General features: G+C 42.7%; 4 protein-coding genes across 11 annotated transcripts in view; 2 read left to right on the top strand and 2 right to left on the bottom strand.

Annotated features, from left to right (window-relative positions):
* LOC119560845 (hemicentin-2) overlaps nt 1-8,113 on the top strand; it is an 80,950-nt gene extending 72,837 nt beyond the window's left edge. For 2 of the 3 annotated variants that reach the window (XM_037874500.1, XM_037874499.1), the window contains exon 15: nt 5,962-8,113. In XM_037874500.1, coding sequence (XP_037730428.1) covers nt 5,962-7,335 — 1,374 coding nt within the window. In that variant the 3' untranslated portion in view covers nt 7,336-8,113. Of the gene's footprint in view, nt 1-3,547 lie in introns of all 3 variants that reach the window. The other variant, XM_037874502.1, reaches the window with a different exon arrangement.
* Nucleotides 8,114-8,149: 36 nt separating this feature from the next.
* LOC119560846 (zinc finger protein 239) lies at nt 8,150-10,660 on the bottom strand. 4 transcript variants are annotated; one of them, XM_037874506.1, is made up of 3 exons: nt 9,209-9,398; nt 8,550-9,149; nt 8,150-8,482 (listed from the first exon to the last, which is right to left on the bottom strand). In XM_037874506.1, exons 1-3 carry the CDS (start codon nt 9,355-9,357, stop codon nt 8,353-8,355), a joined length of 879 nt encoding a protein of 292 aa, XP_037730434.1. In that variant the 5' UTR covers nt 9,358-9,398; the 3' UTR covers nt 8,150-8,352. The 4 variants fall into 4 exon arrangements, with proteins under 4 accessions (XP_037730434.1, XP_037730433.1, XP_037730432.1 ...); XM_037874505.1 differs by having other exon boundaries at nt 8,550-9,152; nt 9,209-9,397; XM_037874504.1 differs by lacking the exon at nt 8,150-8,482 and adding an exon at nt 10,461-10,660 and having other exon boundaries at nt 9,008-9,149; nt 9,209-10,399.
* A 305-nt stretch (nt 10,661-10,965) lies between these two features.
* On the top strand, nt 10,966-14,612 carry LOC119560024. The gene is made up of 6 exons (XM_037873316.1): nt 10,966-11,104; nt 11,174-11,695; nt 12,130-13,701; nt 13,751-13,929; nt 13,991-14,196; nt 14,257-14,612. The coding sequence occupies exons 1-6, from the start codon at nt 11,072-11,074 to the stop codon at nt 14,406-14,408; spliced, it is 2,664 nt and encodes an 887-aa protein (XP_037729244.1). The 5' UTR covers nt 10,966-11,071; the 3' UTR covers nt 14,409-14,612.
* On the bottom strand, nt 14,555-18,642 carry LOC119560025 (LIM and senescent cell antigen-like-containing domain protein 1). 3 transcript variants are annotated; one of them, XM_037873318.1, is made up of 7 exons: nt 18,520-18,620; nt 18,169-18,281; nt 16,410-16,529; nt 15,630-15,935; nt 15,436-15,577; nt 15,095-15,353; nt 14,555-15,030 (listed from the first exon to the last, which is right to left on the bottom strand). In XM_037873318.1, the coding sequence occupies exons 2-7, from the start codon at nt 18,180-18,182 to the stop codon at nt 14,834-14,836; spliced, it is 1,038 nt and encodes a 345-aa protein (XP_037729246.1). In that variant the 5' UTR covers nt 18,183-18,281; nt 18,520-18,620; the 3' UTR covers nt 14,555-14,833. The 3 variants fall into 3 exon arrangements, with proteins under 3 accessions (XP_037729246.1, XP_037729247.1, XP_037729245.1); XM_037873319.1 differs by lacking the exon at nt 18,169-18,281 and having other exon boundaries at nt 18,520-18,642; XM_037873317.1 differs by lacking the exons at nt 18,169-18,281; nt 18,520-18,620 and adding an exon at nt 16,595-16,761.
* Between the last annotated feature and the right edge of the window lie 1,463 nt (nt 18,643-20,105).

Here is a 20,105-nt window from a genome sequence, read left to right as displayed (position 1 = left end):
CCTCAGGTGCAGGTGCGAAGCTTCCCCCTTTTTTTGCGCCTGACGCGTGCTGTAAATATCTGTGTTAATCATTTAATTAAACTGCGCCCTCGTCCTGCATATTTTTCGGACATACATTTCGGTTATTTATGGCGCGATTTGGGTTTCGACAATTACTACTTCAATATGCTATCTTTTATGGGCCATTACTGTGTATTTACAACGGGGCGTATGCGCAATATTTTCGGCAGCGCGTAAAGCGTTGCATACTTTTTGGGGCTTCTCTCATGCACCACAACAAAATGGCGTACTATTTAAGGATTTAAGTATCAAATTGAAATGGCTATAGTTTTAGGTGCAATGTGCTGAATAATGCAATATTACTGTGTATTTGAAACAATGGGTATTTATGAAAACCCCTCAAAAATCTACCTCAATTTTACTACACCATCAGTTATTAAAACTTAAAATAAATCGTATATTAGAAACATTTTGTAGAAGACTTAAGAAGTTAATCTTGGCGTATTTACATTTCACTGTAAAGTACTTGCTATAATGCGTTGCACACTATTTTGGCTGTCTTTTATGCACTAGAGCCATTTTATTTAAATCTGAAGTAAGAAAGACCTCCCACGCGAATTTCCAAGAAAAGAAAGAAAACCGTAAACATTCTTGCACTTCGCAGCGCCAGGGATGTAAAAGTTTTCGGTAAACGCATTTCAAACACTCGCCGAGATAGTTATTACAATAGTGCCCAAAGCACGGCAACAACACAGGCATGCGTGTGGGTGGAGGGGGATAGAAATGGGTGGAAGGGGGGCTTAAGTGGGCGGCATGGGCGGCGGACAGCAGCAGCTGCGGGGGAAAACTTGTATCATTTTCCTCAAATGAAATGCAGAACGAGCAGGACCATCTTCCACTTCTCCGACAGCAGCACAAAGTAATATTTACAAAAGAATATTCTTTTAAATTTATTTTTCTCTTCGGCATCTGTACTTTGTAGTGTTGTGCATGGCAGATAGAAGCCATTTTTGAAGTGCAGTTAGCTTTGATAGGTGTGTGAGTGCGGGTGCACAGGGAGAAAAGCCTTAGATTCCAGATACATTTTTCCTTTGGCCTTGTAAAATAATATTGCTTGAATCAGCTATATTAATTATAAATTTCGTTTAAAAAAATGTTTTTATAATTTAAACAACATCTTATGAAGTCCGGCATATAACCAACATATTTTTAACCAATCGCATAACTTCAAGGATATTTATTATTGTTTAAAATTCTACATTTTAAGCTGGTGATGCTTATTTTCATTATACCTACATTTACTTATACTTTTCAATTGTATAAATTTAAAATATCTTTTCCTCTTTACATTTTCTAACAATTTTTGGTTATACCAGGAAGGTATAGCCAATAAAAGCGTAGGCTTAAAGTAGAGGTGATATTTTTCTCTGTGTATAAACAAACGAGGGGGGGGGGGAAGATTCGGTGATTTGGGGGGCGGATGTAGCCGAGCTTAGCGGAAGCCTGGCTGCAACTGTCGTCGTCGTTGTCGCTGTCACTGCTCACTCTCTATCTGAATCTCGGGTCCCCATCCTCTTCCCTAAAACCCCTATCACCCCCCATCATTCCTATCCCATCCACATTCCGCCCCGGCTGAACTCAACATCCGCTGGACAATTGATGAACGCCTTTGTTGTTGTATGCAGAGTGGATTCCAGTTGAACTCCAGTGCCTGTCCTGGTCCTCATCCAAGTTTCGAGCAAGTTCAGTTACCATTTGCCGTGTGGAAAACTTTGTGCAGTTGACAACCGGGAGAAGGGGGAACTGAAACGGGGGCGGGGGTGCTCAGCCATTTTTATCCTAAAGGTCCTGCGGATCGTCGCCTGATGTTTTTCGTTTCGTTTCGCGCCAGCAGCAAAAGTGCCGAGTTCAAAGTTTTGTTTACAAAGTTTTCAAATTTTTGTGGCACTGAGTTGAACTTCCGCCGAGCGCACCCATTCCCACTTTCCCGTTCCCATTTTCCCATTTCCGGCTGCTGTTGATGATGTTGCTACCGCTGTTCCATCGCCCAACGATTTCTTTTCATTTTGTGGACTTTTTCGGACAGCAGCAGATGGTCTTCGATTCGCAGTCATCCATCATTAGCCACAATTATGTGGCGGGTCTATTAAATTTCCATCAATTTGCGAATGCAGCACTAACTAAATGATGCAGAAAATGCAATGTGGCAATGTGGCAAGTAGGGTGTGGCCCTTGAGCACTCGAGCACTTGGGGAAAACGACATGCAGACACATCCTGCGGCTCCTTCAAGTCGTCATTGCGCGTAAAATTATGTCAATGCCTGTCAACTTTTCCGTTGAGCCAAGTTGCTACACAAGTGCACCCTGTAGTGTCTTTGAGAGTGCATTGAGTGAGGGACTGAAAGTTTTCCTTAACCCCTGACCCCAAGCCCCCGACCGCTTTTCATGTGTGTTTGTATGTGTGTGCGAGTGCGTTATTGACTATGCATAAAGTGCATTTACAGTGCTTCTCAGATAGAAAGAAGGAAGGAAGCTTCTGCCGCCAGGATAGATAGAAAAAACAGTTGCGCTTGCTGCTGCCAAAGGGGGCGGAAAGTTTTTTAATTTAATGTAAGAATTACCTACCACGCCAGCCTCAAACAGAAGTCACGAAAAGTCCGTGAAATGCGACAACTTCGTTTAACTTGACTTAATGCAAACTTGGCGCTCACTTTTTTCAAATTAGCCTGGTTAATTAGCGTTATATGCATGTGTACTTATCTGTGCGTGTGTGTGTGGGTGTGCCGCCGCTTAACTTGCAGCCAAATTTAATAAGTTTCGCCAATTAGCCTTTAACCCCCGCCCGCCTGCCTGCCACTGCATCCTTTGCAACCCCCTGCATCCTTGTATCCCAGCACCCTTTGCATGAAGCCCCCCAAAAAGCACCTGCAGCTATTCCCAAATGTAAGTGGAACGTTTTGCATAATTATTGTCTTGAAGCTCACAGGGCGCTGGCCAAGATCTGGATAAGATATAGAGCACCTAGTCTGTATAAATACTAAACCTGCTTGATTTTAATTTTTATTTCTATACCATTAAGTACTAGCACCTGTACGTGAGTCGAGCTTAGCTATATATGTATATATATATATATGAATTTTCAACTGAACCGGCCATCGGTTAGTGACCAGATATGAAAACACAGTAAAGACAATTGCCAACGGACGCACTTTCCCCGAATCCCCACAAGAAATACCGAACACCAACACTCACACCACGACACCTACGTATACTCTTCTTAAGCAAAAATATTTAAATACTTATATCATACACAACTTATATGATAAGTGTCTACTCTTTTCCTTTTTCGTCTCTTTTTACGCTCTGACATTTCATTTTCCGATAACAACAACCAACCAACCAACCAAAATGCGCATTTAACCAACACACACACCACGCACACACCACAATTGTAATGTGAACCACCAACCCACCAACAAAAACACCACCCACAACAACAACACCAACAACAATTCCCCGATAAAAAAAAAAACACCACAAAAATCAGAGCGTACCGGTCCTTCGAACATTTGGCGGTCATCACATCGCGTAGCGCGAGCGGGAACGGGAAGTGGGCGTGGCCAGCTCGCCCTCGACCACGATAGCCACGCCCACCGGTACGCCGCCCCTGCTGCCGCCGCTGCCCAACACGTTTGTGGCCATCAAGACGAAGTCCGACTGCAGCAGCAGCAACCACAGCAACAGCAACAACAGCAACAGTAACAACAGCCTGACCCTGCACAGCGGCAACAACAGTTTCAAGTCGAGCGGTCACCGAAAGTCCCCTCAGCCGCCCCCATTGCCCTTGAAAAACGGGGCCAAGCAGCAGCAGCAGCAGCAACAGGAGTCGCACTACCAACACCTGACGTACCAGCAACATCCCGGCAGCAACACACGCAACACACTCGATCGCAAGCAGCAACAGAATAACGGCAGCGGCGACTATTGCACCCAGATCAATCCGCACTATCTGCAGACCTTCGACAGTTTGGATCACTACAGTGTGGCCACGATGCAGCAGCAACCGCTGCGCAGTCAGTCCAAGTCGCAGATCTACAGCTACGGCAGCAGCGGCACGGCCAGCGACAACAGCAACCACAACCAGCAACATCTGCAGCAGCAACAGCATCCGCAGCACTACCACAGCAGCAGCAACATTGCCCACATTGAGCACCACTACCATCCGCAGCACGGCAGCGATCGTTACAGCCACCCGCATGTGCAGCAGCAACAGGCGGTGCACCAGCAACACCAGCAGCAGCAGCAGCAGCAACACCACAGCCTGAAGCACACCAAGCACGGCAAGGGGCACAAGGGGGGCAAGCACGGCTCGAAGGGCAGCAGCAGCAAGTCGCAGGACGACTTCAAGGTCCTGCACAAGCAGCAACAGCAGCAGCAAAAGTGCAGCGGCAACAGCAAGGCGGCCAAGCGCAATGGTTGCAGCAACCAGGTGTTGCCACTGCCCCCGCAGCAACAGCAGCAGCAACACTTCTCCAGCTCCAGTGATAGCCTACCATTTGATAATAACTATTATTAGTCACCAGCACACTCAGGCACAAACACACACTCACTAACAGAAAAACAGAGGTATAATGGTGTCCCAAAAGGCAAAACATAAATTTAATTCTCATTTTGCAAAGCAGGACTATAGAAAATCCATCATCCAAAAATTTCACAGGGCTCCTGATTTATTAGTATAATTAATACCTATATAAAGTATTCCCATAAACCGAGAATAGGAAATAATTCTGTTATTTCGTAACACATACATCGATATATATATATTGGGTAACCCTAAACTGTTATACGAAATTTCATCAGGAAAAGCACATTTCACTCTTTATTTTGTTAATTATAAATTAATCCAGTTCTGTTTTAATAGGAAACACGTATGCAATTATAATTGAAACAATTATTTCTGTTAATTGGTAAAAGGGCACATTTATTAACTTCCTTAAATAGTGATGGTAAACAATGTTCCAATGGAAATCCAACCCACCCAAAGTAAAATACATAACCAATCACATGCAAGCTGGTATTTCGGAAAGGTATTTTGTTACCTTACTTTTCGTTTTTATTTAATATGGCCAAACATTCGAATTCCGTCAATAACCTTATTTATTATACCCACCAATTTGCGAATATATTATGACATAATTATGCGGCATTTTTGGGACACCCATTGAATACCTGGATTTGAAGAACGCCACACACTCACAGACTCACACATTTCTGTGCTCGCCAAATGGTTGAAAGTTTTCATTTGATTGAGAGAACTTGCAAACAGGATTTCGAGATGCAAGTTGCATTCCTGATTGCAATGCAAATTTGATTTTGCGGCTGCCGGAAGACGATTCCTGGCATTTTTACAGCTGCCGCATACAGAAGAAGAAGGCTTGGGGGGAGTTAAGTGTTTTGAATGCCAAATGTTTGGGCAGCTTGTTGTTTTCGAATGGATAATAGCCTCTAAATGAATTAAATATTTACCTAGTCTATAAACTAATTTAGTTCGTAGCAAATGTCAAAACGCAATTGAGAGGCCATTTGGAGTGGCATATATGCAGCTTATTGTTAATTGTGTACATAGAATGGATAAGCGTATGAAACTAGTTACTTCTATTGTAGACCTAAGCCAGGCCCACCACTCCCTGAACCCTTTGAACCCCTGAAGCCCCTTAAACCCTGACCCCTAGAATCCAAAAAAGAGATACCCGAAAAAGCTCACCAGCCACCAAACTTAGCACACAAAAGCAGACCGTGTTCTTTGACCCCCAAACTCGGCTAATGAGATTTTGTTTATTTGTTTCATTAACGAATTGCTTGAAATATCTGCCAACAACAACAACAATGACAACTCAAACCACACAACAACAACATCGACACTCCACAAACCACACTGCTTACAACCAACAACACCTCCAGTCGAGTTCCCAGGCCAGAAGCAGCGGTCACGACGAACTGGGCAACCTGCTTTGGCAGCACGATTCATGCGAGTTCCTCGAGCAATATCCCCCCGATTCCAGCTGCCCGGTGCCGCCCCTGCGCCACTGCCACGCCCCCGGCCATGGGCATGGGCATGCCACCAAGTCGCTGACCAGACGCAATGCGGATCTCTTTAGCGGGGATCTCGGGATACCCGAGATCAGCACGCATGTGGGCAGTGTGGTGCACACGTTCGAGACCCTGGCGCTGCAACGTCGCCTGGCGGAGGAGGAGGATCGGCATCCGGAAAGGGAGCTGAGTAAGTATGAAACGACGACGACGACCACCGGCGGCACCACCCAGAGCAAGTACAGCCAGCTGAAGCGCCGCTCGCAGGAGATGCGCCAGCGGCTGGTGCAGCAATTGCACCGCCAGCGCTTGCAGCAGCAGCAACACCTGCAGCAGCAGCAACATCACAACCAGCAACATCAGCAAAATGCACGCTCACGCACACAGTCGCAGCCACAAAAGCAGCAATCCTTGCACGAGGGGGTCTTGACCAACAGTTGCAGCACCCAAACCCTGGCCTCCGGCTTCTGGCAGCCAGCACAGCGTGTGGATCGCTCACGGGAGCAGCTGCAGCAGTCCACCTTCGAGGACTATCGCAAGAATCTGTTCGGCACTTTGGGCAGACATGCCAGCCTGGAGGACAACGAGGAGCTGCAGGACGAATCCTTCATAGTTAATGCCGCTTTCGATGAGATATTCTCCTGCTACGATGACGAGAACGAGGATGAGAAGGGAACGCAGACCCAAACACAGACCAATACCGATGATCTCTTCGAGGACGAGCACATGCTGGTGAGCCTGAGCGAACTGGATGACGAGGTCTTTGCCAGCAGGGCCCAGACGGCCTCGACCACGCCCACAGCCAGTGCTGGTGTGGGGGCGGGGCGAACACCCAAGCATAGTACACCCCAATTGAACCTCAACAAGTATCCTGCCCCCTCGCCACCCCGCTCTCGCACACTCACCAATCTCTTCGAGCGTCTCAAGTCGCAGGACAACAAGACGCTGCAGAAATATCCTGGCGATGCGGCACTCAACAGGACGGAGGACTTCAACAGGGGCTCCACCGTCAGCAAGTCCTTTGTGCAGCAGCTGAGGAAGCCCTCCCACAAGCAGAAACGGGCGCCCAGACCTCCACCCAAGCCGCAGTCCCGCTCCCAGGTGGCCATCGCCCATGTCACGCCGCTCCGCAAAGCCCTAATCTTCCCCAAGCGATCCAAGTCCTCCAGCGAACTCCTGCTCGATGATCTGAGCGTGCAGGCGCGTAAGTATCAGCGAAGGATTGAGCAGGGATCAGCGCTATAAGAAGGATCCGTGGGCACCCCGTTATGCACCTGTTTCTCACCTGTTGACCTGTTGTTTGCTCCCCTCGCACCTAGTATTAAATCGATTTCTTTCGTATTTCCCTTTACCCAGAGGCGACGCTTTTGTAGACTAAGTGTGACCCCTAAAACCAAAAAACGACCCGACCCCCTTACCTTCGACTCTGATCATGATCCCCATAACGAACCCGAGTCTGATGTAGATGTGGAACGAGTGCAGCTTATCCCGCCGCCATAATGGAAGACAAAGATACGACTACGATCCGAAGCAAAACCCAAAGAGAATTGAGCCATACGAGGAATAGCACCCGAAGAACTTAACTAATTTCGTAATTTACCCGTAATTAAATTAAGCCAAGTACATTACTCGAAAATGCATGAAAATCAAATCAAACGATGACTAACCGTATTTATATATAAAACCATATATAATTATACGAATACATTATTGTACAAAAAGGAACGAAGATGCCCCGAGAGTGGGTTAGATATGGAAATGAAAAAATCAAAACGACAAATCGTGCTCCCAACTTAGTTATAAACGAGTACAAGTTTGTCTCTTCAATTATAATTTAACTTCATCAAAGAATATACCATACAATCCCGATATACATCTATACAATATTCGGATATATATAGCATATAACTGCGTCACTTGTTGTAACTTTTAGGATAATTACAAATCAAAGCAAATGTAAACCAATTACAAGAAGAAACATTACTAACTCTTACCTGCATGCAATAAAAAATTAAAAAACTAAGCTCATCTTGTTTTATTTGGATCGCTCTTTGTAATGTTTTAGATAGGACTGTTATTTTTTATTTTAAAAGGGTTCAAGTTTTAGTAAAAAGTTTCTTTAGTACAAAATTCCTCTATTATCAAAACGTAAAATTTAATTCCTTTCAGTCATTGAGCTACAATTTATTAATGAGCAATCCGTTTTCTATCCGGAAACACAGACAAGCTAAAGAAAAATAAGGTTGTGATGTTGAGAATATCTCAAGGGTTTCGAACAGTCCAGTAGGCATTGGATGGACGCAGAAGCAGCTTGAAAAGTCGAATAGCAGGACGTCCCATTATCGGGCTGTTGTTCTGCATAGCGAAATTCAACTTGAGCAGAAAAACAATGCTAAGAAAAGTGGAAAAGATAGTTATGGAAAAAAGTAGGTAGAGGTAAGTACAGGTAACCAACTCACAATCGCTCTGGGCCACACAAATTAGAAGTACAGCTCTCAGCCGACTCCCACTCCCATGATTCTCCTGCTGGCAGGCGATCAATCTCCTGCTCCCACAAGTACCAACTGTAGCGGGTGGTGTCCTGCTCCCTTTCCCATTTCAGATGAGCGGTTGGGCTCTGCAAAACGAACCGCTGTGCCTGGTACGTACGTGTTGTCCTGTCCACAAACTCTACAACGAAGAGCAGCTCGTGGTCGCGAGAGTGAGTCAACGCGTACAGCTTGTCGGTGCCCAGGAAGTACTCCCCGGCCGCAATGCTGTTGTACCCCTCCCGGAACTCCTGCGCGGTGCGATGAGTGCCATTGAATCGCTGCAGCACCAATGTCCAGCCTCCCTTGTCGAGAGCCTGTTCGCAAAATACATCGAAGGGCTTGCTCCCCTCTTCCAGTTGGATCCGGGTGTATCCGTACTTGTCGGTCAAGGCACAATTACGCAGGAAGAATCCCGAACTTTCTGATAGCTTCTCAGTGGCATTGGCCAGGCGATTCAGTACCTCTGTCTGCTGCTCAATCTTCTCCTTTAAACTGCGAACTGCTCCGGACACTGCCGCCGTGCCAGCACTGCTGAAAATAATCAATAAATGTATAATAATTATAATATAAACATAACAAATGCTTACCTTGGTAATTTAACGTGTACTCCACGAGTTTGGCGTAGTGATGACATGCTGCCTTCTGCGAACAGCACCACTAATATTATTCCCAACAACACTCCACTTTTGTACATCTTTTCTATTTGAGTTCCCAAACAATAGTGGGCTGAAAGCATCACCTTGGCATTGAAAGAGGATTTCAAATCCTATGATAAGGCTGCTGATAGCTCTTGCCTTGACCGCGATACAAAGTGCATTGGCCAATACGGGCGCTTAAGCTTATCACGATCCGGTTTCATGACGCATCTCGTGCTTTCGGAGCTGCCCCGCCCGAGTAAAGGTCTTTTCGCACACTTGGCAGCGGTGCAGCCGTTCGCCGGTGTGGATCCTTTCGTGGCTCCTAAGGACTCCCAGCTGGGCGAACCTTTTGTCGCAATGATCGCAGGCGTAGGGTCGTTCGCCGGTGTGCGTCCTGAGGTGCAGCTGCAGCAGATAGACCCTGGAGAAGCTGCGTTGACAGATGGTGCATGGATGCGGACGTTCATCGGTGTGACGAGCGGTTATGTGGCGTCGCAGGTTGCTAGACTCCACAAAACCGCGTCCGCAGTGTGGGCACTTGTACTGCAACAGCTGTTGGTGGCGCCTCTGATGGGCTACTAGTGCTCCATTTGTCCTGAAGGTCTTGGGACACAAGTCGCAGGTGAAAGGCCTCTCGTTGCTGTGCAGGTGCATGTGGACAGCAAGGCTGGATGCGGATTGCAGGCACTTGCCACACTCCGAGCAACTGTGTTCGCCCTTCTGGAATCCGGAAGCGGGACACTTGTGACTCTGGTAACTATGGAGTTCTGTAAAGAATCCTCCGCACTTCTCACAATCGTATATGGTGACAGAGGTATGGACTCGTTCAATATGCCGACGTAGGGCTGCGGGTAGCTGAAAAACCGCTCCACAATGCCGGCAGTTGGAGCTCAAAACTTCAGTAAGTTCCTCTACACAATCCTCTCTAGGGGAGGACGACTCCACTTTGTAGTCATTGGGATCAAAAATAATGATTTCCTCCGCCACCACAAGTTCTGCGGTGTCCATGTTTACCCTGGAAGTCTCATCCCGCAACCTTTTCTCAGCCTCCGCGCACTTCTTCCGAAACTTGGCCGCGATGAGCAGCTCGTTGGTGCATTCCTGGCACAGATACTTTGGATACGCATCGGTATGGTTGACCTGGCATTTATATTTATGCAAAATTGTTAAAATAGCTATCAAAAATGGATGAGAATCTCACCTTAATGTTGCCACAAGTTTCCAGCAAGGTGCACAGATCCACTTGCAGCTCCTCCACAGTTTCGAAAATGTCCACTAGGAGTTCGTCCTGCTGGAGGCAAACTCGGCAAAGTAATTCACCCGGTTGCAGCGACATTTCAAAAATTATTTATTTAAAAACTGCAACAGCAAATTCCGATGGTATCAACAGAGTTATCGATAAATATTTACACCGATGTCAAGTAAATCAGCTGATTACACTGAGCTGCAACTTCAGCTTTGTTTTATAAATCAATTTTAAAATATAAATGCCAGGATAATGGTATCTAATGTTTAAAATCGTTTATTTTTTATAAAATAATTGTAATTTTCTAACTTAAGTCTTTTTTACTGAAACCAGCAATCAAAGATTATTATTATATATTTAAATAGTTCGCGCCAAATGAAATTCAGTGGAAACGTAGTATTTTTTTTTTTTAATACCATTGAACTTCTGAAAGACATAAAGTTCTTAACGGGAAACACCAATTTAACCCACCGGTAACACTGTGGGGTTTTAGATTTTATTGCTGAGCTTTGACGTTGAAAAAGACGTCCTTTCCCGTGTTTGACTCGGAAAATCAGTGAGAGAAAATGCCACCCAAAAAGGCAGTCGCTGGGGCCCAGGTTAGAATCAAATCGGGAAAAGCCTGTAAGATAAACCATTCAAAAACCCGATAAATTAAAATATTACAGCTTGCGGAAGGAAAGGGAAAGTGCGTCCATTGCGCAGTCGCAGCGGAAAGGATCTGTCAGCGCTGCGGGGACTACTACTGCTCCAAGGACTGTCAGGTCCAGGATTGGCCACGTCATCGCTACATTTGCATCCCTCTGCCCGCTCTGGTCTATCCCAAGTCTCATTCGGTGTTCCAGAGCAGCCATGAGTTATCTTTAGAGGTTGATAGTGATAAAACCGTAGTTGGGGCAACTCTAGCCCCCTCTCCAAGCCTAATTCCGGATGTGGAGGGCAATAAGATTTGCAGTACCAGCAATATTGCACCCCAAAACAAAGTTCCGATTCTTCCCACACCCCCCACGCAACTCATCTCGAATAACAGCGGCAACAAGGCGAAAAACAAAAACATTTCACTGCCAAATGCGATCATGCCTCCCAGCAATAGTCTGGTATTTATGATGGCATTCAAGTCCGCGAATCGCTGCTATATTCGCGATGCCAGAGAAGTTGCTGACAGGGCATTTGCCCAAATGTGCGAAAAGGTTTTGTATATACTCAAATTTCAGTACAACAAACTTTCCTAAGTGAATTCTGAGGAACAACCAAAAACCCAAATACGTTATTATTAGCCGTTTCTCAAAACAAATCTTGCAATTTAGACCGATCAAAGAAATTTTAGCTTTTCTTGAAAATGTATTATTTTATGGTTATGTCAACATTTTTATACCAACTCTTGTCCAGGAAGTATGGAATTATTTTATTAAATATTAATTAAACAAACTAGGTTTGCTATTATAAAATATTATTAAAAATAATTAATTTAAAATGAATTTCGTTTCTCACGTAGACTTGTCGGAAAACAATTACTTATTTTCCCTAACATTTCGGTTTATAAACACCTATTTTGAAGATTTATCCGTATAGGCCGTACACCTCTACCAATTTTTCGTATTAAACAAATTTTTGAATCCCACAGGTTAATACCATTGGAAATGAGCTTCCCCGAATGGTGAAGCCACGTCCCTTTGGATTCTGCCTGGCTCGTCATAATGGGACATTCCAGCGGGCCAAGACGATGAACGTCTTTGGTAATCACTCCGCCCGACTACAACTTCTGGATCATGGAGTTGTTAAGTCGAGAACTATTTCGGACATGAGGGAGATCAATGATGAGTTGTTATCCCTGCCCTGCTTCACTCTGCAGGTGCAGCTCAAGGATGTGCCCAACTATGCGATAAGCGACGATTTCTTCGCATTCATCTCTCAATTCGAGGGCGAGATGTATGTGGCAGTCCATGAAAAAACTCCTGGGTGCATACAAGTAGAACTATTGCATCCAGAGACAAAAATGTCACTTAATGCAAAAATACGTGAATATTGCGCCAACAAAAAGATTTACGAAAATATGAACTCTTATAAAAAGAATGAGAAGCTTAATCGTCCAAATCCCCCATCAGGTCAGCAAACTACCAAAGATAATAAAAATCTTGCAAGTCCTGTGGTTAATAATTCCCTGGCTGTTTCTCAAGGATCACAAATGTTTACCCAGGAATTTTTAAAAATGCCAGAAACTGAAGTAAAGAATCAGAGCGATCCTAAAAATTCTTTGTCTTTCTCAGACAAAAATAAAGAGACACCAAAGAACCCGAGTCCAACAACTGGACAAGAATCAATTTCTCAAAATCAGTCCAAACCAGTTTCTGAAGTCGGTAATAATACTCCAGCAAAAGTATCCTTAAAAAATAAAGAAACTGAAGTAAGCATTCAGAGCGATCAAATTCAAGGAGTAACAGCTGCTTCAACCCAGGAAACCATAAAGAAAGATGAGCCAAGTGACTTATTCGGTTCTTATTTCAAACAAAGGGGTATTACAGAGCAGGATCTTAAGAAAATGTCCCCAAGCGAAGTATTTAGCGTTTTTTTTGGATCCCGCGCGAACATTAAAGATAGTAAAGAAACTCCCACCGTTGACCTTTCTAAGGACCTTTCAGTTAACCATGAAAATAATATTCCCAAAAAGCCTGCTGTTGAGGATTTATTTAGCGTATTTTTTGGATCCCGCGCAGACATTAAAGATAGTAAAGAAACTTCCACCGTTGACCTTTCTAAGGACCTTTCAGTTAACCAAGAAAACAATATTGACAAAAAGCCTGCTGTTGAGGAGTCGAAAAAAGCTGAAAATATCATTTCCAAGACTTTAGTTGGATCCACAACCAAAGAAGAAGGAGCAAGCAGCCTTGAAATTAAGAAATTATCCAATCTTACACTTGAGGTACCTAGTAACGATGAAAAACCAACCACCGTTGATCAGGCTATTAAACCTGCTCCTGAAATTGTATCAAAACCCAAAGATGAAGAAGTAAAAGAATTTTTAAGCAAATGCCTAGCTGCGAAAATTACTCATCCATCTGAAAATTCGAAAAGTGATCGAGCAGTTCCATTGGAATTACCAAAACTTAAAGAATTATTGGATTCGCTGTCTATCTCTAAAGCTAATCCCCAAGAAAATGGTATTGTAAGGAAAAAAAATGAAGCTCTACTTAAACCTGTGAGTAAAAACAATATCAAAATGAATAACAAAACTAATTATTTATTAGCCTTTTGAGCTACGCCGTTTCACAACTCATAGTAAGGAAGGCATTGATATATATGTTGTGGACAGTTCAAAGAAGGATCGTGGAATTTTTGGGGCTTTTGACAGCACATACGCCGGTGAATTTTCCACCTTGCACAGTCGTTTGTCGGTAATTACCGATTCGGATCCCTATATACCACAGTGACTATTTATATAAGTTGTTTCTTAACATATTTTAAGAATTTTATGTCCCTCCCAACAGGCTTAGGGAATATGTTCTCGCCCGTTTCGAGGGTTCCTGGTATCGCGGTCGAGTGGAGCAGATCATTACTATCCCGCAACATCCGACGAAATACCGAGTGATGTACTTGGACTACACCAATGTGGAGGATATATATGAGATCGATATTCGTCGCTATCCGTTGGACTTCACCACTCCTTGTACCACAAATATTTGCGTGATTGAAGGTTTGGATGTTTAAAATTAAATTCAGGTCTACGTATAATATTAAAATATTAACTTTTCAGATTTTCCGCATAAACCGAATGCTGCACAGATTTCCTTTTTATCGCACGCCTTGAAGGTCCACCAACTAGTACATGTTGACAGCGTCAATTATCTAAATAATATTGCCATCATTAAATCACGATCTCTGATTCAGAAGCTGCTGAGCTTGTAATCGCATATAATGCCTTAATTTTACATCATGAAAAAACGAAAAACCCGCAGAATTTTTGATAGCGCCCATGTATTAAACAATTCTGTATCATGTTGTCAAATACAAGGCGTTTCCAAATTTCCGACCATACTCAATAAGCATTATGATTTATAATTTTTAAAACATTTATGTATAAATAAAATTCAATTAAATAACAACGTTAAAGCTGTTAATACACAAATATTATGTTCCCTAGCTATAGCTGCCGTTGATTCGCGGTTTTTACAATAGAAATTACACACAACAGGGTTACAACATATTGAAAAGACATGCACAAAGGGTTTTAGTTCGTTTTTAGTTTCTCGAATGTTAAAAATGGCTGAGAAAGCGGGTCTACAACAACAAAGGCACTGTTTGGTGTGGATTCAAGGCTTGGTTCCAGACGTTTAGACGCTCTTTTTCATCGTCATCTCGTGGGCGGTGCGCAGGCGTCGGCGCAGTTCGTTGGGGAATCGCTCATAACACTTTTTACAGACTGGCTTTTCGTCATACTCGTAAAACTTGGACTTCTGTGTCATCTTTGTGTCGCACACGGAGCAGGCAAAGTGGTGCACACACCAGGCCTTGTTCAGGGCAGTAAAAACTGTTCGAATAGGAAAATACTTTTATTAGAAACACTCATTTACTTGCTGATATAATTTCCTCACCATCGCCTCCAATGACTTGGTTGCAAACGAAGCATAGGTTGCCAAAGAGCTGATGATAGTGCGTCTCGCAGTAGGCCAATCCTCGCTTCTCGTAGTGCCGGTGGCCCAGGAAGGGTTTCTCGCATTTGGCGCACACGAAGTGCTCAACATGCCAGTGCTTCCCTAGCGCCGTGACCACTCGCTCTTCAATTGGCCGACGACAGGCGCCACAAATGGGAATGCCCATTTTATCATGGCAGCGCAGACAATACAGTTCGTTCTGTTAAGAAATAAATACAAATTATTTAATACTACATAGCCAAGCATTTGATGTTCCATTTTGTCCTTTGGCCAAAACCCACCATATCGTTTGCGGCTAATCCTGGTCGGCTCTTGACCTCTCGAGCCGTGGAATCCAGCTCGGTGCCGCAGGCCGTGCAACTAAAGTGATAGCCATGGTAAACTTCACCTCGGAATCTTAAAGGCTCCTCGTCGATGAGGCCACTGTGAGGAGAGAAATTACTAAATGTTCCAATTGAAAGGTATCACAACTTACTGGCATTTTTGGCATACATAGCGGCCGGTGATCTCCGCCTTCACCTTGGCATTGCATTCGTGGCACAAGGCGCGGTTCTGGTTCTTGATGAACCCGCAGTCGGCCAGCTCCTTGGCGCACAATTGGCAGCGGAAGCACTGCGGATGCCAACTGGCGGACATGGCCTTGATGACCCGTCCGATGACGAACTCACCGCACTTATTGCAGCAGGGTGCGAAAAGCACCTGAAAGTCGCGTTCGCAGTACTTGCGGCCCTCGAACTCGTAGAATATGCCATCCTGGAACGGTCGGAAGCACTGAGCACATCTGGAAAATATTTTCAAAACGAATAATAAAGTTGGAAATTATTCAACCAAGAAATCTTTCGAATATTTTAAGAATTTCTTTAAAAAAAACAAACTAGTCTGATAAAAAGCGTAAAAAATGCCAGCTTCGTATTAATCATAAAATATTTTTAAGCTCGGGTGATGAATACTTATCGCTTACTGACTTTATTTTTTAAAAATGTGAAAATTAAAATTTTTTGAAAATTTTGTTTGGTATCATCGTTTTAAAAGGACTTCTTACTGTCTTATTTAAATGCAAAATTGTTCAATGTTATACAAGATTCGTTGATGGATAGATACTAATTGAACAAATTGCTTGAATTAAAATTTTTTTAAGTAACAGATTTATATATGTTCTTTAAGATTATTTAGAAATTGGGTATTGAATGTGTGTGGTAGAACTCCTTTGGTCTGCAAGCAGCTTTTGAGATTTAAATATGTTGCTTCTACTTACACAAAGCACTGTGTGTGCCAGAGTTCTCCATTGGAGTTGACGATCTTCTCGGTGGGTTCGAATCCATCGGCGCATCGCGTGCAATGCATTGCACTGAGCGACATGTTTGCTGCCTGGACTCTGCAAATTTAGGACAAGATCGGGATTAGATGGTGGTGACAATGTGCCATGTTGGAGGCCATTACACTTCAGCCTTGGAGTACATCATGGTTATAGCTTAAGCGCGAAAGAACACAACCTAAGGGCAGGGCGTGAGGCGAGAAACTGGACAAAACAATGAGAGTTATCGCTTGGCGGCTCTGTTGACTATGGCTGAATCATATTTCAGTCGAATGCACAGCCCGAAAGCTTTCTGGCATTCCTTGGACCTGTAGCTTTCGTCACAGCGAGTGTCGCATGGCAGTTGGATAAGAAGCGTTAAACGGTTCGGATGTGATGACTTCGTGATGGGTAAGATATCATTACTGAGCAGGTAGAATGCAGTGTACACTGTACATGTATGAAAATACATATATATGTATATTTAGCTGATAGCCTGAACCGCTGTGAGTTTGGGAACTGAACTTCAGGTATTTATGGAATAAAGTTAGTGCTTCTGCATTAAAGAAATACTTTCTTATGTTAAAAAAATAGTTAAAAAGGCAGGCAATCACAATGCATTTTCATTACTAGGCTACAAAGCAAAGAAAATGATTCACCAAATGCAAAAGGCCTCTTTAAGTTTTGTATGGATTTCGAAGGCAAACCATATTTACTGCTTCAACTTGTGCCTAAAATAATCATCTTCAATAACTATGGTTCTTTCATACAACACTTTATACCTATTAAGAAATAATCAGGTTCCAATTACTTCTATGTTGTTTTATGGTGGAATATTAAATTTTGTGATAAAAAAACCTTGTAATATTTCAAGTTTTTTTTATAGATAAAATTAATCAGGATCCAATTGCATTTTTTGTAGCTTTATGAATAAGAAAATATATCATTACAAGTTATTAATGATAACGAAAATATTAGCATAAGTTATAAGTAATCTTTTCAAAATTAAAACTCATACGCATTAGATCCTCTTATTTAATTGCTTAGTGTAGGCAAGGACAAATAATTTTGAGTCGGGTTCATATCTTTATAATATGAATATATCATTACAAGTTTTTAATGATAACGCAAGTATTAGCATAAGCTATGAGTAATATCTTTTCAAAATTAAAACTCATACGCATTAGATCCTCTTATTTAATTGCTTAGTGTAGGCAAGGACAAATAATTTTGAGTCTGGTTCATATCTCCCCGTCACTAAACTAATCAATGAACATTCTTTGGCCCCCAAAAAGGGGTTAGAAATGCTCCAAAATCGAATTCTATTTGGATTTGCCGCCAACACAAAGGCGGCCCACTCATCATCAACAAACACAGGCAAACAAATGGTAAACAACACACACACACACGCGCACTCGAGTGGCGGCGTTTAAAAATAAATTTGAATGTGGCCATGACGTCATCGACGGGGTAAACATCTGGCAGGAAAATTGTATTCCACAGGGGTCCAAAGCGCCCGCATGGCTTGCAGAGGGTTAGGCTTGGATGAGGGCATGAATGATCGACATTGCCTGACTTGAATAGTTACTTCTTCTAGTGATTAGTGAAATGCGATTTTAGGCGAATGGGAAAGGATGATTTTTGGACTGCCAAATGATGCAATAAGTGGGCGTTTTTAAGCCAAGGACGTTGGGAAAGTGGGGCGAAACATTCTGCTTACTGCACGGGCGGCATTCTGTGGGGGTTTTCTTTTCTTTTTCAACTGGCTTTCACTTGCGATTGGCACCTGTTGCACCTGGTCTACGACTTTTTCAGATCACGGCGAGCGAAACACTGCAAAAACATATAGAAAATGATCAATCTGTTTCTTCTGGCTTTCGGTTGTGTCACTTGGGCGGGCTTCTAACCAGATCCGGTTGATTTCCAGCCGAGCAGAAGAGCTGCGCATCACTATCGCAGCACAAAAACAACAACAGGTCTTGCCAAAATAGGCGAAACTCGGGAATCTCACCCATTTCACTTGCAAATTGTAAATTTTTAACGATTTCTTTTCACAATAAGGCTCGTTTACCTTCTGAGCACCCTTTTTAATTAAAGCCACTGCGCGGGGGCAATTAACTTAACTTCATTTAATTAACAGCTTCCGTGGAAGAAGAAAAACCAACTTTATTTTGACACTAAAAAATACCACTAGCCTACCTGCCTATCGATTACGTTATCAGTTTTTGCTTTAGGTAGCCCTGTAAAATCAATCGATAGCCCACCTTTGGGCGCCAATTCAAAATTGATTATCTACTCCACACTTTGCAATTAGTTTAAGTTACCCAAAAACAGTTGTTAAAGAATTTCACGATCTGCGGCGCCAGGCTTATCAGGCTTATAACTTTGTAGCATTCTTGCTTCTTTGTGTCACCATCTTATCAGCTGCTGGCCAACTGCTGTTCTTAGTAGAAACAGTTTCGTAACGCCGTCTTATCAGTAAAACTGCCTCATACATGCTATAGGTACACGTACTATTTGTTTATAAACAAGCTCTGCTCGCATGTTAATTTCAACTGCAAGCAACTAGCAGGAAACCCCTTTGACATTGAAATTGATTGATTTTCTTGCAATGTTTCAATGCTGTTGGGAAAATAAAAATATTAATGTGCCTATAGGAAATGCGGGCATCTAATCATTTTTAACCATATCAATAGGTATCAGATTATTAGGTATTGCAGATAAGAGAACTATCAAATCTGGTATTGCTAAGAATAACATTTATTTTATCTGTCAAAACTATTTTTAAATGTCATTGTGAAATGCGAAAAAGGAATTTATTTTTAATTTTATTTAATAAAATGCGAAGTACCTTGCTGATCTTTAATATTAATTTAATGTTTAGTTAACTTAAGGGTACTTGATCAGAAGTTATATTTTTAAGGTTAGTTTCTAGCTCTTGAAACAATTTTAATATTTTCATTTTCAAGTGTACACCGCTGTGGATGTAAATGCATTATTTGTTTGTTTTAATTGTTTCTCCGAATGACTGTTTGCGGCAAACTTCCGCCTTGTGGGTGTGAGGGTCATATTTTCGTAACACCCCTCGCCGACTTCCGCAATGTGAAAAGAGATAAAACCTCCAGCTGCAGTTTCGGATATTGCTTTATTCGTATCGCTCGGTTTTATGGAGCGTTGTCCCGTTAAAACGGGTTGCCAGGCGAATCGATCAGCGCTCTTTGTTTATCAATCTCACTCTTTTGTCAGACGCCTTTATTTATTATTATTAAATGAGTTTTTTTCCAGTATAACAAAAACAAATGAGGTGGTCGCAAGGCCGCAGGGTGTGCGAGCGAGATGGCAGTCAAACAACCGCCATAAGAACAACATGGAATCCACTCGTCATATCATTACAATACCATCCACACCAAACACTGGGAAACAGGCAGCCCCATATTAAAAACAAATATTCAATTTATTAATGATAGCTATTTTTTTGCGAATAATGTTACGAACAAAATTATTCTAAATTCTTGAATATATAAGATGGAATAGCTAGTCAAAACCAACCGCTAATATATCTATTTTTCTATGATGTTAATATTGATAATATATATATAATATTCTATGAATTTAATATTGGTATTAATATGAAAACTAAGTATTTTACAAATTTTT

This window comes from Drosophila subpulchrella, unplaced genomic scaffold (assembly GCF_014743375.2).
Source record: "Drosophila subpulchrella strain 33 F10 #4 breed RU33 unplaced genomic scaffold, RU_Dsub_v1.1 Primary Assembly Seq354, whole genome shotgun sequence".
Lineage (NCBI taxonomy): Eukaryota > Metazoa > Arthropoda > Insecta > Diptera > Drosophilidae > Drosophila > Drosophila subpulchrella.
The sequence above is the reverse complement of the archived record's forward strand: the minus strand, read 5'-3'. Positions and strand labels throughout refer to the sequence as shown.

Coding starts and splice junctions, on each gene's coding strand:
- LOC119560024 (XM_037873316.1), top strand. CDS start 11,072: ATGCCACCCAAAAAGGCAGTCGCTGGGGCCCAG. Junction 11,696..12,129: donor TTGCCCAAATGTGCGAAAAG/GTTTTGTATATA, acceptor TGAATCCCACAG/GTTAATACCATTGGAAATGA. Junction 13,930..13,990: donor TCGGATCCCTATATACCACA/GTGACTATTTAT, acceptor CCCTCCCAACAG/GCTTAGGGAATATGTTCTCG.
- LOC119560846 (XM_037874504.1), bottom strand. CDS start 10,595: ATGTCGCTGCAACCGGGTGAATTACTTTGCCGAGTTTGCCTCCAGCAG. Junction 10,400..10,460: donor AAACTTGTGGCAACATTAAG/GTGAGATTCTCA, acceptor TATAAATGCCAG/GTCAACCATACCGATGCGTA.
- LOC119560025 (XM_037873317.1), bottom strand. CDS start 16,617: ATGATGTACTCCAAGGCTGAAGT. Junction 15,936..16,409: donor TGGCACACACAGTGCTTTGT/GTAAGTAGAAGC, acceptor AATATTTTCCAG/ATGTGCTCAGTGCTTCCGAC. Junction 15,578..15,629: donor TATGTATGCCAAAAATGCCA/GTAAGTTGTGAT, acceptor CTCTCCTCACAG/TGGCCTCATCGACGAGGAGC.